The 16,625-nt window shown below is 45.5% G+C and overlaps 1 protein-coding gene across 1 annotated transcript; it reads right to left on the reverse strand.

Annotated features, from left to right (window-relative positions):
• Positions 1-224: 224 nt before the first annotated feature.
• On the reverse strand, positions 225-9,996 carry LOC103738920 (acylcarnitine hydrolase-like). Its single transcript, XM_008839123.2, has 12 exons — positions 9,859-9,996; positions 9,068-9,269; positions 7,611-7,752; positions 6,601-6,734; positions 6,263-6,521; positions 5,363-5,461; positions 4,936-5,076; positions 4,708-4,788; positions 3,932-4,076; positions 3,421-3,558; positions 2,954-3,026; positions 225-2,552 (listed from the first exon to the last, which is right to left on the reverse strand). The coding sequence occupies exons 1-12, from the start codon at positions 9,932-9,934 to the stop codon at positions 2,366-2,368; spliced, it is 1,677 nt and encodes a 558-aa protein (XP_008837345.1). The 5' UTR covers positions 9,935-9,996; the 3' UTR covers positions 225-2,365.
• Between the last annotated feature and the right edge of the window lie 6,629 nt (positions 9,997-16,625).

The raw sequence follows: 16,625 nt of genomic DNA on the forward strand, positions 1-16,625 counted from the left end.
TAAGGTGGACCAGGAAATAGAGAAAACCAGACCAGAGACAGAGGCAGAAAGGAAAAGCACACAGTGTGCAGCAGTGAGGCTCAGGTTATCTCCTTCACGGTGACAGAGACTGGTCAGAAGACTCAGGAGGGCTTGGTGTTGGTGCAAAGTTCTACAAGGACTCCCAGTACCAGTGAAGAAATCTGCTCATCACTCACAAGACTGAGAAATGAAACTGCATACAATTTGTGAATTCAATAACAAAAGATGTTTATTGAGCATCAGGAAGGGAGAGCCGAAGAGGAGAGTAGTACAAAGGTTGCTGCGACTGGGATCAAGATCAATGGTCACCATGACAACAGGAAGGGCTCACTGTTCTTCTTTTGCTTATGTACAAGAGAGCGTTGCAAACAGAAGGGGACTGTAGGGGAAGCAGCCAAGAGCTGCCAACCTGGGTAATGCCAGTTGTTTGACTCTGTGTTTTTTCTAGGACCAGGAAGCCTTCAGCTGCAGTTGGCAAATAAATGGCAACAAAAACCAAAACAAACAAACAAAAATTTTCACCAGTGCAAGCCTCAAAGGTTGAGGCCCTATGCACGTTGTTTGGTGGCGGTCACTTAACTCCTGGTCTCATCAGGAGCTCAATACTACATTCAGGCCACAGTGACAGCTCTGCTGAGCTGCCGACCCAAGGCTGAACATTTTCTCTGTATGTTCCCTGGTGTCGGGGACAGGTAACACAGTAATCTTTGCTTTCAACCTAAAGGTCATGGAATTCAATGGAGTGGATGAAAAAGGACTTGCCCAGGACAAACTGGTGAGTAAGAAGGGCAAATTGTTCGGAAGTGCAGGGAAAGGGAGATCCTTGAGTATTGAAGTTAAAAGCCCATACCTTCTTAATAACAGAGAAAAGACTTTGAAGGAATAAGAAGACAGATGGAGCACAATTTGGTGCATTTGTAAATGACATAAAATACAAGAGACTTTGTATTGGTGTGGATGAAGAGTTCAAGGGCAACAGTAATGTAGGAATGAAAGTTGAACACGTGGACAATCAAGAGCAAGGAACGATTAAGGTATCAGGAAATTTCAGGAGAAATGAAAAGCGGACAGACCTTTCCATATGTGGAGATGCCCTCAGGGGTCCAGGGAAGGAATTTTTCTGCTACCTATTGACGCCCCCTGCCCCCATTGTACTTCCGAGACAAACCCCATTGTCCAACACCTTATACAAACATGGACTTCACAGTGTCTGCAGGACTCCAGAGAGTAAGAGAAAACTTCAGAAGGTGGGTCACTGAGAATCTACTTCAACCCGCTGGCCAGCCCCCTTGTAGGCCCAGCTTGTAGGGCCCATGAACATGCCCAGTTCTGCTTCTCGCCAAAGTGGGTCTGGCAACATTCAGAAAAGAAATAGACCAGATTTCATATATAAGTACAATACATGGAAATTTTTTCTGTATTTGGCCTCCTCAGTGGCTGATGTCAGAGAGCTTAGGAACTATGGCACGAAAGCTTCTGTGACTCAAATTCATTTGCTGAATGTAATCTGTAATATGATGATATTAAGACCTGGGAAGCTTGGAGGATCATCAGTGTCACTCTTTACCTACTCTACCCAGTGAAGACACTGTGTAATCTCTGATCCAGATACCTAGCCCTCACTACCCAGCATATCTGATAACATTTTATTCTGATGCTTTTGGTCCACAATATCATACATACAACTCTGTTGTAAGTTATCCAGGTTACCATCTTTTGGTTTTGCTTTAGAGATCTGACTCCTAATAGATTGCTTGGGCTGGCCTGTAACTTCTAGACTCACTCAATGTTTTGCTACAGCCTCTGTATATCTGAGGCCAACGATACCTGACACAGAGTCTAGCTTGCAGTTTATGACCCAACTGAACAGCATCTTGAACTTATGAAGATAATAGAGTTCTTGGGAGTTAGGTTTTCTACTGGACATTTATACTTATGAGAAAATACGATTTTGACACAACTGATCCCCATTAGTCAATAATCCCTAAAGAATCTGCTTCATTTGAAGACGGTCAAGTGCTTGGGGAAGAGAGAGGATGGGAGAAGACAAGTCAAGGAAGGAAGGAGGGTAGTCCCAGTGGAATGTAAAAAGAGATAGAGGCACTTTGAGGCACACACATCTGCACTGTTACAGGACCATTGACCAAGTGGGTCTAACAAAAGATGATCCTGCAGGATGAGTGAGGAGTGACATGCAGAGATTTCATTACATACATAGGAGAACAGAGAAATGCAGAGATTAGGAATGTTTAAGTGACTATTGGAATCAACCCAGGCTCCTTTGGGAACCTCGGGCTTATCCTATTATAGCACTCAAACCCCACATTTATCCTGATATGGGACACTACAGTTCTTTGTGTTGTCTGTGAGCCCCCTTTAGCTGCTGGATCTTTTGGGGCAGGGTCTTGGTCCAGAACTGCAGTCTTCCAGCCTTCAGAGAATGGCCTACAGTAGGCTGGATGTCCAGTTGCAGGTACTGCTCATCCTGGTCATACATGGGCCAGTAGGGTAGGCCATCGCTGTTGGGGTTCCTGTAGATATGCCCCCACAAGGATGGTTGAAGTTCACTCTGATCCCGACAATCTGATTTGGGCAGGGTACTGGGCTTGAGGGGACTGACAGACAGGTATCCCCATTAAGGAAACAAGACTAGTGTATGCTCCATGAATGACAAAGCTATTAGTGTCCTCTCTTCCTAACTCTCAGAGGCAAGATCTAAAGAGCAGTTCCAAAACACCATAGCCCACTGGCCAGGTCATGGAGGAATGTGCAGAGGATGACACCTTCAATGTGTCAAAGCGTGCACTAGAGTGGAGACAACCCTATCATGTGATGAAGGACTCATCATGCATGCTAATGAGGCCACAAACCACAAATGGATACCTGGATGGGGACCAATCACTGAGGAGTTTAGGGTGGGGCATGCTCTCACCCATTTCTTGCAAAGTTGGCCCAGTACTTCATCATCCTACTGATCAGAAGTTTCTCCTCCTCAGTGAGGTCAACTGTAGTCATGAGAAAGACAAAGGTCCAAGTTCTTGACACCTCATGAGGTGCCCACTCATGCTCCAGAGTCACCACCCCAACTGTAGCCTGACCCTGAATTCTTGGTCTGATTTGGGCCCTCCCTACACATCTGGATTCAGTATCCATCTTAGATCCTCTAATTCAATTCTCTTAGATTGATACCCCTCCAATGTGCCCTCGTATCCTTTTTCATAGAATAGACTGAGAAGGGTGCAGATTCTAACCCTCATAGGTTTTTGAGCTTGGAGGTATTGTGTACTTGATCCTGTCCTAGCCCAGAATCTTGGTTCCCTCACCTGGACTGACAGTGCAGACATCCCACAGGTACCCATCTGGGAGCCCATTAGCTCAAGGAAAACAGGGAAGACTCACGTTTGATGCCCCCAAGGAAGGACCCAAAGACAAAAAGTATCTCATCGCCATGATCAGCCTTCACGTGGGACGGTCTGATGTTCTTGAGGCTGGTAGGCGGATGCTGGAACTCATAGAAGTATACTGGAGCATGGGAACCTAGGGACAAGGACACATGGTGCTACAGTGGCCCATCACCTGGAGCTGTCTTGCCACAGATTTGGTGACAGCATCCCTTGGTATAAAGTTATCTCAATTCACATTTGAGTATGGGGGCCCAGGCTAGAGCACAAGCTGTGTTGAATTTCTTGATTAAATGGTGACCCTGTCACTTACAACTGAGTGTCAGTAACTTGTTTTCTAATTTGTGCCTGGATAAGGTGTCACTCTCTTAGACATAAGGATTTACTGAAAATATGCCCTCAAGTGCCAAAGGCCTGATGTAGACATTAGTTTTGACCTAGACACCACTGATCTCACCTGGGACCCACAGATGTGAGATGGCCCCAGGCCTCATTACATATGTACTCACGCTGAAAATGTGCCACTTGGAGTGCGGGGATCACGAACATGAAGTCTGCCATCATCTCTCTGTACTGTAGTTGGAGGGTCTGGGCATCCTCCGTGTTTCCCATGTACTCCTTCATTAGCAGGTCACCACTCTCTGAAGGTAACCCCTACACCATAAAGAATGTGGTTAGAGGTTCCACTGTAGATGTGTCACTCAGGGCTGGGCATCTCTCAAACATATATTCCCTGTGTGTGACCAGCTGGGGAACTCTACAGCAGCCTTTATCTACTGTAAGAAGAGACTTCTTAAACTAGTGGTGTATGGTACATTTGTCTATAAATATAAGGATTCATATTTAACATATGGCAAGAAATTTCATTTGTCTAGAGATAATCTAGGTAGGCTGACTAGACTCCAGTGGATGAACTTCCACCAAGGGACATCTGGATAGAAGTGCTTGACCATATATGACAGAACACCTGAAATATGTTCCAGGGACTATGGGGGCAGGGAGGGGGCAGGGAGGGGAAAGGGGGTCTACATTTAAGATGTATTATATGAAATGCACAAAAATTCAATAAACGTATTAAAAATGAAAAAAGTAAAGAAGTTAGGCAGGCTCTTGGATAGGGAGACAACATCCTCAGGGAGAGGAGATAGGGAATAAAGGAAAATGCTAAAGGTCTAGAGTAATCTCCACACAGAAACACACACATTTAGTAAACTATTTCTGGGGGTGCTGTCTGAGAAGGTATATGGGGAGCCTGTATTTCAGGACATGACCCAAGGAATCTCACCATCTGTTCTGCTGTGCTCTTCAGAACAGCCTGCAGGTTCTTTCTGGTTATTTCCTTTATGCTCTGAGCAGTGCCCATGACCTGAGAGGCAAAGAACAGTCTTCAGCATGGGGTGGGAGGGACCTTGTTCCTAGAATCTCCACCATTCACCATATGATTCCCTAGGTTCCCAGATGATCAGAACCATATGATTCCCTAGGTTCCCAGATGATCAGAACTGTGACTCACAATGGGGACGATCCAGCCATATTCATCAGTGTTGACACCAATGATGCTGGGGACAGGGTGAAAGTTCACAGAGGTCAGCAGCTCCTGGGGGTGCCTGGGTAGGACAGCCCCATCCACCACACCGGGAATTATCTGGAAAACCTGGAGGGCATTAGAGATCAGTGTTGAAGTTCAATTACATGCATATTCTTATGCCCTCTGAGTTATTCTATCATTTCTCTACTTCCTTATTGGTCTCAGCATGTATCTCTCTCCTACCTATCTCCACCCCCACCAAAGACAGTCCACATGTAGATTAGCCTATCTTGGTGTTTATTTTGTTCCCACGAATAGAAGGAAACTAAGCCACGAAGATGCAGTAATTGGTTAAGACTGGCTCTCCCACAACCTGTTGACCTGGTTCTCCCAGCCGCACAATTCTCCCAACCTTGTTAGTAGCCAGAATCTCTTCTTCACTCTTGCCTCGCAGACAGCGCACCACAGCCTCTGAGTCCATGGCCTCACATCCGGATAGTTTGACCACTGGCTGTAAATAGCAAGGGCTAGCTCATTTTCCAGGCAGAAAGGAGCATTTTCTTAAGCCCAAATGGATGCCTTTGACCCTAAATAACATATCGTGCTGCGTGCTGTGTGTAGACTGGAGTAAGTATGAAATTATAGTCATTTTACTATTGTTTGGTGATGGCAGTCAAGATAGGGACAATTCTACCTGCATACTTTGAAAAGATCTCTCTCTCTCTCTCTCTTTCTCTCTCTCTCTCCCCACTGTGTCTGTATGTTCATGTTCATGTATGAATTTGGGAGTATGTACCACTATTTGCATTTGAAGTTCGGAGTACAATCCTACTTCCCTGGTCTCACTTTCTACATTTTTGAGACAAGTTGTCATGTTGTTTAAATGATATTTGCAACTCCCTATCTGAACTGGACACTTCCAGGATTTCTTCTGTGTCTGCCTCCCATCTTGACATAGTAACACTCTGATTACAGATGTGTATTACCACATCCAGCTTTGCACAGGTTCTGGGGATTTGAACTCATGTCCTTAAGCTTGTATAGCAAGCAATTTACCCTCTGAACCATCTCTTCAGCCCATGCATACGTTTTGCTCATATTATAAGCTGCTAGGTGCAGCTTTGAAGGTCAAATAACATACCCAGTACATATAAAGCAAAAGGGAGTAGATGCTATCACTTGAGTCTTTCATAAAATCCTGGAAGAAAGCTATTTGTGGTGGTCTTTGTTTTCATCAACAAACAGAGTACCAAAGTGTCAGAGGTGGGGCTGAGGCTGCAGGGTCAGGGCTGGTGTGGTTGATGGCACTTACCCTATAGACCACCTCAAAGGTGTCAGAGAAAATGTTAGGTAGTAGGGCCACCCCACTCTCCATGATGGCACCGTGGAAGAGTCCTTTGGACATGGGGGAGAGAACAAGAGTAGACGAACTTGTGCCACCTCCTGACTCTCCAAAAATAGTGACCCGGTCAGGGTTGCCTCCAAAGTGGGCAATATTCTGCTGGACCCAGCGTAGGGCAGCCACTTGGTCCAGGTAGCCCCAGTTGCCTCTGGCGTGCTGGTCTCCAGTGCTGAGATATGGCAAGAATAGAGATTATAGGCTGCCCTAGTTCTCTCAGCCCTTATTATCCAGCCCAAACCCTAGCTCACCTGAAGAAACCCAGGACACCAAGACGATACTGAATAAAGACCGTCACCACATCCTCAGTGGCTGTCAGTAGGGCTCCATCATACTCTGAAGCCGCACCTCTAACCAGTCCACCACCGTGGATCCATACCATCACCTGAGAAAATCAAAATGGATGCGAGGAAACTTCTAGATAGTTCAAGCTCTACCTGAACTGCCTAATAGATTATCAACTTCTTTAACACTGCGCAGGTATAAATATATAGAGAACTTCTTAGTACGGTAAGATCTGGGCCACAGGTGTGGAAATGTAGTGGCCCCATAAGTATATTTCTAGCCTTCATCCCTATCATGCATCTTGGCTTAGATTAATGGCTCTGGAAAGAGAGTAATGTCAACATTACTCTCTGGATCCTCACTGTGGAATGAAAGAGGAGTCCCCGTGGGTATCTCTCCTGTTTTTTTCAAAAGCATAATATTTCTTTATTTTATTTTACTTATTATTTTAATTTTATGTGTATGAGTGTATTGCCTGCACGTACGTGAGTGCACCCATGTCATGCAATGTAAATAGAAGAGGGGTTCGTATTCCCCTGGAAGTGGAGTTAAGGATGGTTTGCAGCCACCATGTGGGTTCTGGGACTCTAACCCAAGTCCACTGCAAGAGCAGTCAGTGCTCTTAACCGCTGAGCCATCTCTCCAGTCCCGCATCATCATATTTCATGCTACAACAGATAATCCATATCTAGAAATTTAGGTACCCTAAGTGTTCAGTCTTGAGCACCTGAGTTGCTGTGCAGGGCTCAAGTTGATAGTGACTCCAGGTTTAATTAGAGTCTCTGACCTCTCAGATCTCCAGAGCTCTGTACCCTATACCAAGGTTTCAGCTGCTCATCATGGCTAAGATGTCTTTCTTGAGCCCAACAGAATAAGGCTGTTTATCAAGGTCTACCTTACAGAGGGACTCAGGTTGCTTTTGTCCTTCAACCAACAGACAAAATTCCCTATCCACTGACCACATCCTGATACTCACAGGCAGGTTAGAGCCTTCATGGGCATGGGTTGGTGTGTAGATGTTGAGATACAGGCAGTCCTCAGACATGGGGGTGGGAGGCATGATCCGCTTCATCTTATTCAGACCCTCTGAACTCAGCATATCAGAATTTTGTAGACACCTGATGACAGTGGAAGGAAGTTTTACCAAGAGATGTGTGGTGACCAAAACCAGGCCTGAGTCTGGGTTTGCTCTCAGCCACCTTCAGCTGCTGTTCTCCATGATGCTATACCAGACCCTTCTTTGCAGTTCCTTCCTACAAAAGTAAAGGGCACCGGTTCTGTGGAAGGTGGGATCGAGCCCAGACTTCGATCCAGGTCTATTTGTATGTGGTCTGGATGTTACTCTTCCTGAGACTGGGCTATGGAGACTTCTAGGAGTCTCTTTGAAAATGATTGGCTGCATGAGGTGACATTCAAAACTTCTCATTGTACTCCTTAGCACCTGTGGTGATGGTTAGTTGTGATTGTTGACTTACACAATTTAGAATCTCTTGGGAGGAGAGTCTCAATGAGGGAGTGTCTAGACCAGATTGGCTGTGGGCATGCTTGTGGGGGATTATCTTAATTACTTTAACTGAGGTGGGAAGACCTGCGCACTGTGGGTGGCACTATTTCCTAGGAATGGGCTTCTGAACTGTTTAGGAGTAGAGAATGTGAGCTGAGCACGGCCAGGCATCCACATATTCTTTACTTTCTGTTCTGATTATGGATGTGACATGATCAGCTCCTTGAGCTTTTGCTGCTCTGTCTCCCCCCAGGATGAAATATAACTTAGAATTGTGACCTGTAATACAACCTTTCACCCCTCAGTTGCTTTTGTCAGTATCAGAAAATGAAGGTAAGATACATGGTTATTGGGGTGCTGTGCCCACAAAAGGACTATAGGAATGAATGGACAATACTGTCCCAGAGGGTAGTGGAGCATATTCATCCCCTGCTCAGGCTCTCAGGAAACCTCCTCTACAGTCTCCATATGGACGCACATATACTTGGTCTCTGGTCACTGGCAGTTGGCGTTATTGGTTATAACAGTTGACTGTTGAGGGTGTTATTGCCAAGGACCCACTACTGCCCCTCTCAGGGACCTGCAGTGTGTGCTAATGGACTCAGGGGTTCCTACTGCCTAGCAGGTTACACTGACTCCTGCCCAGAGACGCCTCCCATCATGGCAGAGATACTTGCAAAGTCTGAACATAGAAACAATTTGTCTTGGCTCCTCTCTGTAGTATCTAACTTCTTATGGGGGCCAGACTCTGACTCAGGAGCCTGGCAAGGTTTCTTCAATCTAAGTCTTGGCACATGCATTAGAAAAATGCAGCAGAGACTCTCCCTGACACAGAAAACTGCAGTGGGGCTGAGATGGAGGAAGAACTACAGTGTGGTCCAGAGTTCAGTTTACCTGTTCACTCCAGCCTCTAGGGTCCCAGTACTTACATGGCTGGTTGTGATGTCCCATCTCTCACACCACTCCATGGTTCAGGGGACTCAGGGGGTGCAAACCGCAGTGGTCCTACAGGTGGCTTGGCAAAGGGAATTCCCAGGAAGCTATAGACTCCCACTTGATCCTTCACATGGACGAAACTGCCTCGCACCTGCCCCGTGTATGTGGTCCGGATGGGACTATCTGATTCCTGGCCTGTAGGTGAAGATTTTCTATCAGTGTTTGTTCATTCTGATCAGCTAGCACCACACTGAATGAGTGAATGCCTTTCTCATTGTGACCAGGGTATGCAGTGTGAAGGGGAATCCTGGGTCTCTCAGTTCAGCTGTGGGATTGGGAGGGGCTGTTTTTTGTCCAGGGCTAGGAACCTTGCCCAGGTTCTTTGGAAGGGTGCCGAAGAGTTAACACACTGTGGCAGCATGAAGGTATTATTGCTACTATCCAAAGTTCAGCAGCAGCTAATGTCACAGACACATAGAGAGGGAAATGTCCCTTCGGTCCTTCTTTCCCCTGATGTACAGTTTCAGCTCTCCTCAGAGCTCTTCACACTAAACTGGTGCCTCTGTATGGGATGACCTTAGATATCTATGACCTTCTGTGTGCTATAGGGTTCATCCTGTGATCTTTGATGAGGGCATTGGGAGGCACATGTTTCTGTCATCTATCATTTCTACCACGTCTTCCATCCTTGGTGCCTTCCCTCCCACCATCTCAGGCTCTGAGTCTGCGGAATTTTGCAGCTCTGATACCTTTCCTTCCCCAGTGCACCCCTAGGGTGTCTTACCCTGAACGTGGAGCAGGAGAAGCAGGAACCCACAGGCCACAGCATTCAGCCAGCCAGGAAATCTGTCCAGTGGCATGATTGGCTCCTAGGCCTGAGTCTGTGCTGCAGCAGGGTGATCTCCTTTCACAGAGAGCAAACACAGTGTGTGGACCTTGTTCAGGCAGGAATTTGAAGTAAAAAGAATGTAGGCGGGGAACTTGGTTGGGTGAGGCAAATTTTTTATTGCCCAAAGAACTGTCCGATTAGGGAAAGGCCAGCAGTTGGAGCAAAGTCACCTGGGTTGTTTCTCCTCCTTTGTCTTCTTTGAAAGGCACAGCATGGCTTCTGCAGTATATCTGGATACCAGTAACCCTCTCCTCAAACTTAGCATCATCAGGATCCCTATCTTTGTACTGACCAGCTCAACATGAGTGGTGTTTTGGAGATCAGGGAGCAGAAAGTTGTAACAGGAGAAACCAGGAGGGCTTCTCTGAGTAGGTATGTACTCAAGATGTCACACATGAGTAATAGCATTTAAGCATAGGGAGCTCTGAGTGTGATCTTCATCTTGAAGACTCTTTTGTACTCTTAAGATTCACAGTTTAGCTAGCAGACAGCCTGAGAGGCTGGGTTCAGACCTCCTCCACTGGGGTAGCTGCTGGGAGCTCAGCAGACCACCAGAGAGTGCTGTGTTCTGGCTCCCCTCTGGCCTCCAACTACCAGAGGGCCTGAAAGAAAAGGATAGAAGCCTTCCAAACTCTTTTTATGAAGTATTACTGTGATATCAAAACCAGATAAGACACCACAAAAAAAATTACAGACTGATCTCCTTGATGAACATAGATGCAAATTTCTCAATAAAATACTTATAAACCAACCTAAGACCTCATCAAAAATATCATTCCTGGGGTTGGAGAGATGGCTCAGTGGTTAACCACACTAGCTGCTCTTGCAGAAGACTGGACTTCAGTTCCCAGTATCCACATGGTAGCTAGCAACTATCCTTAATTCTAGTTCCAGGGGATCCAATGCCCTCTTCTGACTTCACTAGCTTTGCATAACATGGGTGCACTTATATCCATGCAGGCAAAACACTCATACGAATAAAAAAATGTTAAAATATTAAAATAAAAAAAAAGATTCATAGTTTAACAGTAACAACAGACCTGGCAAGATATGCTTATTTGAACAATAGTGGCACAAATATTATGGGAGTAACCAACCACTCTTTGATTGGATTTAAGGTTCATCTCCTAATATGGAGCCTGAGGCTAGACAGACCACAGGACATATGGGAGAACCTCTTAACTCTCTCCATAGAAGTTTCCTTATGCAACAGATGGTGATTAACACAGAAACCCACAACTAGTCAACATGCAGAGAACAAGAGGCTTCAGAGTGCTTATCCTTCAATGGAACACTTATATCAAACTTCTCTCCATCAAGTCTCGGGGATCATTGCAGAAGGGGGAGGGCAGAAAGACTGTAAGAGTCAGAGGTGGCTGATGACCACAGGGAAGCAGTTTTCCAGACAGTTGTTCAGTTACCCATCTGATCTCACAGCAATGGTGACAGCATGCACAAGTCCCATACAAACTCAATCCAGGAATATTCCAGTATAATATGAGAAAGTGGATAAGAAACTCCAACCTCACCTAAGGAAATTGTGGTAACAGACGGTTGCTGGTATCATCAGAGACAGTTTATTTCAAGTATGAGATTCCTGGTAAGTTAATCGGGCTCCATGGATGGACCCCACACTGAGGGACATCTGGAGACCCACAATAGACTGTACAGGCCTTATTAAATATATATTAGAGTACATTAAATCAGGCAGGAGGCAATAAGGCAAAGTAAAGATGGGGAGGGGATGTAAATTCCATGAAATGACATTGTATGAAAATGGCAAAAATTAAAAAACAAAGTATTTTTAAAAAGACTCATAGCTTATTGAACCTACCTTCAGAGTCCCTGGTACCCTGTAATGATCTTAGGATCTGCATGTACCCCTCCCATTAGGTCATGACTGTTCCATTGAAATACAATACTGTTCTGGCATGTCTTAAGTATGCATCTCCTATATACTCCGTCCTCCAAATGTGGCTACTCTAGTGGCTAACACCTGCCGAGATCAACTTCACTGGCATTTATCTGCTTGACATTACTATTATTTTGAAAAAAAAATTTTTGAGACAGGGTCTCCCTGTAACCCCAGCTGTCCTGGAACTCAGTCTGTAGACTAGGCTGGCTTTGAACTCACAGAGATCCACCTGCCTCTGCCTCCCAAGTGCTGAGATTAAAGGTGTGTGCTACCATGCCCTGTGACTTTATTTATTTATTTATTTATTCACTTATTTATTTTATTATTCATTATATGTATGTGTGGGCACTCTCATACACCAGGGCACACATTTGGAATTCAGAGGACAGCCGGTGTAAGGTACTTTTCTCCTTCCATCATGTGGGTCTTGTTAGGTTGGAATGGCAGAGAGAGCGAGCGGGTGGATGGAGGAAGGCAAATTTATCAAACTATGCTATAAATCTAATTACATAGAAATTATTCCACAATTAAGCTTTTCAAAAATAACACAGCTACTGAAAGTCTAAAATCCCCTTTGATGAAGTGTCCTGGGCATTGTCAGAAATGAAAACCACAGAGAGGTGAGTTTGCAGCAGGAATTCAGTAATGTTTCAGGCCTTGGAAGTATCGTACACTAGTCCTTCACTCAGAGGACAGGTTCTTCCCTCTGCCCAGCTCCTGAGCCCAGGCTGAAGGTTTGAAGCATCTCTCTCCTGTCCCCTGGTATTCAGGGTGGGCAACGCAGGAAAAACAAAGGATCCAGCCTCTCAATGGCAGAGAGAAAATGCTTTGGGGAAACACAGGCAGATAGAGCACAATTTGTCATGTTTGTATAAGACAGTTTTAAACTGAAGGATCAAAATGTTTAGGGACAGCAATAAGATAGGATTGAAAATGAGTAACATGAAAGATGAAGGGAAATACAAGCATCATGGGGAGCCTGCGGGCTTCAGGGGAGCTGCTCATGGAGACAATATATTGCTATGCTTCTGATAGCAATCTTTTCTGCTTTCATGGCTGGACCTTCTGATACTCCATCCTACCTTCAAGATACACATCACAGCTGTACATATTCACAGATATCCTGGGCATGCAAAAGTAGGCTTCCTAGTATCACCATATGGGGGGATGGGCACAGAGTACACACAGAAACACACACACACACACACACACATGCACACACACATGCACACACACCGTACACTGCCTCAGACTTAAAGGTCTTATGGACATTTCCAGACTTATTAAAAAGATTGTATAACTCACCTCTTGGGGAAGAAATAGATGAATGAGTGGGTTATTTTAAATGTCAATCTAAGTGACCTCTAAGTTGCATCTGGGCAACTCATAGAGTATCATTAACCTGTTTTTGCATCTGTACCTAGGTGTCACACTCACACTAGATATGAGGAATTTCTAGGATGAGGGACCTTTGGTACATGATACAAGAAACAAAATAAATATGTAAATGGGGATATGGGGACACGGGAATCACCTGTGACCCACAGCTCTGAGTTGCCTCCTGGGAGTCAGCCTTCTTTTTTTTTCAGTTCTAGGGTTTGAACCAATGACATCGTTCATATGAGGCAAGGTGTTCTGTCACTGAGCTGGAGCCTCATCACAAAGGCATCTTTCTAGATGTACTCACTCAGAATGCATGCTATGTACAGGTAGGGATCATGAACACAAAGTCCCCCATCATCTACTAGAACTGTACTTGCAGAGTATTGGGATCTTCAGTGTCTCCTAAGTACTTTCCCACACTCAGCAGGGTCCTGGAAAGGAGGCAGCAGCTTCAGGTGGGGAGATGGGGCCTGGGAAAGAATAAGTCAAAGGGAATGAGGGTAAAGCTTCAGGTAATCCCACATACCACAGGCTTTGTTTCTGCAGATTTCAATATGAGCAGGATATGTGGAAGCTCTCTCTACTAGGGCAAGACCCATGGAATCTCATCATCTGTGTGCTGTGCTGTTCAGTGCAGCCTGAAGTGTCCCTCTGGTTATTTTCTTTATGATGTAGGCAAAGTCCATGATCTGAGAGGCAGAGAACAATCTTCAGTGTATGGAAGAATGGACATTATCTAGTGGATCTCTGAGCTCCCACCACCCACCAGATGAGTTACCCGGGATCAAAGGGGTTGGAACTGCACCTCACCATGTCGACGGCTAAGTTGTACCAGTCAACATTGACATCAATGATGCTGTGGACAGGGTGAAAATCAGCAGAGGTCAGCAGTTCGAGGGAGTTCCTGGGCTGAAACTTCTTATCCACCACACCAGGGATGATCTTGAACTGAATGGTATTCAAGGTCAGTGTTGAAGGTCAGCCACCTACATATTCCCATGTCTTTATGTTACATCCACCTAGTGTTCACATGCCTCGGAAAAGATTGTAGACCTAGATTTGTACTCATGTTCACAATGACTTCAAGCCAAGGAGCTGATGTAATTGATTCAGAGTAGAAAGGACTGGTTTGCTAGCCCTTATCCTTCAAGTCACAAAATTCTCTCAGCCTTGTTACAAACCAAAGTCTCTCTTCACTCTTCCCTCACAGGCAGTTCACTATCGAGTGTGAATCTACCTGCTCACATCCAGAGAGAACTGTCACCATCTGGAGAGGGACCAGACAGGGGTGGACTCTCCTCCAGGCAGGGGGAGGGAGTTTCACAGCTTCAGTTGGTGCTATTGCCCCTAAATGTCACAGTGTATTCTTCAGTGACTTGACAACTGTGAAATTAACCCTACTTTCCTGACACTCAGAGGTGGTAGACAGACATGCCATCCTACAACACACACTTGACTTTGTCCATGACAAGGACCCATCTCACATACTCAGCCCATGGGAGATGGAAGAGGTGGAGTCTGACTCTTGAGCCCCTCATAAAATCCTGGGAAGGAGGCAGTCCCCGTGGTCTTTTATGTCTTCACTGAACAAACAAGAGTATCAGAAGGTGAGGCCTGAGGGAGCAGGGTCAGGGAAGGGGTGGGTGAGGTTATTCACTGCAAAGACAACCTCAGAAGAGAGGGTGATAATGTAGAGCAGCAGGGTCACCTCGGTCTCTATGATGACACCGTGGGAGAGTCCAACCCGGCTTTCTTAGAGGCCAAGCTTATGACTTGGAGCCATCATTTAGCCCCTGCAGCATCCTGTAATGGGTCATATATGTTGAGAGAACAACTCTCCTTTCTGCTAACCCTGCCAGGGTCTTTGAGCCAGAAGAAGGACTGTGGGAATCACAGCGAAATATTTCCAGTCATCCCTGATCTCAAGCTGGTGGTAGCAAGAAATGACAAGAAAGCATTTTCCGTTCATTCAAGAGATGGACCGTTGTGGTACGGGAGAAAAAAAGCTGCTGTGGTAAGGATCAAAGAGTGAAGAGGTAATAGAAAGTCACCTAGGATCCCAATAAACTTGGACTGTTTAAGTTCTAATTTCAGTGAAACTGGGTAATAGCCACCATGAGTTTGCCAAGTCTTCTCTCCCTAATGCTAGGCACTAGAAGCAGGGTGTGTGTAGTCCTTAGGCAGCCCCAATTCTGTCTGTGACTGAAGGTGCAGGGAAGGTCCAGTGAGGTCCTCCTTCCCCTGCTGTATCAGGTGTAGTCTGCATCAGCTCCCTGGTACCTTGTCTCCCAGGGAACACGGTATAATGTTACAGAATTGGGAAGATCTGGCGTGTTCCATAGTCAAAGTAAGAATAAATTCATATTGGTGGATCTGCAGCTGCCCTCCCACTTCTGACGCACTTGGGTCAGTATTTTGGTGCTAAGTGGTATGGATGTCGCCTGGGCAGCAGCCACTCACAGGCTCCAGAGGGCAATTTGCCTACATAGTTGTAGTATCAAAGGCTAGCCCACATCTCTGGTGACTTGCAGCCTATACAGGATGCCTTGTCATATGGCATCTCTGTCTGTGTAGCTCAACAAGGCCAACAGTCACTTTTGCATGATACCGTTAAAGCACCAGAGGAAACCTGCTGAGATGGCCTTAGAGCTTGGCACAATTAGGGTGCTTCATCCTTCAAGAGAAGCGCTCCGTGAAATCACATCTAGTGTGGGGAAAGTGTACTTTCAGCAGGAGATAGCAAAGTCCAGCTAAGAAAGGGGCCAGTTTGTGACCAATATGAAAAAAACCAAAGACATGTGCACACATTTCTTCCTCTTCCTCCTCTTCTTCTTTTTGCTTTTGCTTATTTCTCTTTTTTTATGAAGCAGAGTTGACATTTCAAAAATAATTTTTTTATGTGCATGAGTGTTATACCTACATTTATGTAAGTACATTCATGTCATGTAGTACCTGTGGAAGCCAGAAAACAGTGTTCCCCTGGAACTGGAGATATGGATGGTTGTTAACTGCCATGTGCGTGCAGGAAATTGAACCTGGGTCTTCTGTAAGATCATCTGGGGCTCTTAACTACCGAGCCATCTCTCCAGGCCCAGAGTAGGCATTTTTGAGATGATATTTTGACATAGATTTCAGTGCAATGATACAAGAGAGGCACCAAGAGCAGGACAAAAATATTCAAGGATGGGTGTTGGTTTCTTATGAGGGCCTTGTTAAGTGCCTTTGCAGTAGCCATATATATGATCTTGAGGACATGCAAAATTGCACCTCAGAGGACTGCTATGGAAACTGTTGCTTTATTGGTGAATGGGATCATAGGTGGTGGACTGGATGTGGACTAGATAGGATTAGAATGGATATGGTG

The sequence above is a fragment of the Nannospalax galili genome, unplaced genomic scaffold (assembly GCF_000622305.1).
Source record: "Nannospalax galili isolate Female #2095 unplaced genomic scaffold, S.galili_v1.0 scaffold799, whole genome shotgun sequence".
Taxonomy (NCBI): domain Eukaryota; kingdom Metazoa; phylum Chordata; class Mammalia; order Rodentia; family Spalacidae; genus Nannospalax; species Nannospalax galili.

What these genes read in the sequence shown, in the direction of transcription:
- LOC103738920 (XM_008839123.2), bottom strand. Translation starts at nt 9,934, where the DNA reads ATGCCACTGGACAGATTTCCTGGCTGGCTGAATGCTGTGGCCTGTGGG. An exon ending in GGTGTCCTGGGTTTCTTCAG is followed by an intron (nt 6,522 to 6,600) that starts GTGAGCTAGGGT and finishes GCCATATCTCAG; the next exon opens with CACTGGAGACCAGCACGCCA. An exon ending in CCTTTGAGGTGGTCTATAGG is followed by an intron (nt 5,462 to 6,262) that starts GTAAGTGCCATC and finishes TGCTATTTACAG; the next exon opens with CCAGTGGTCAAACTATCCGG.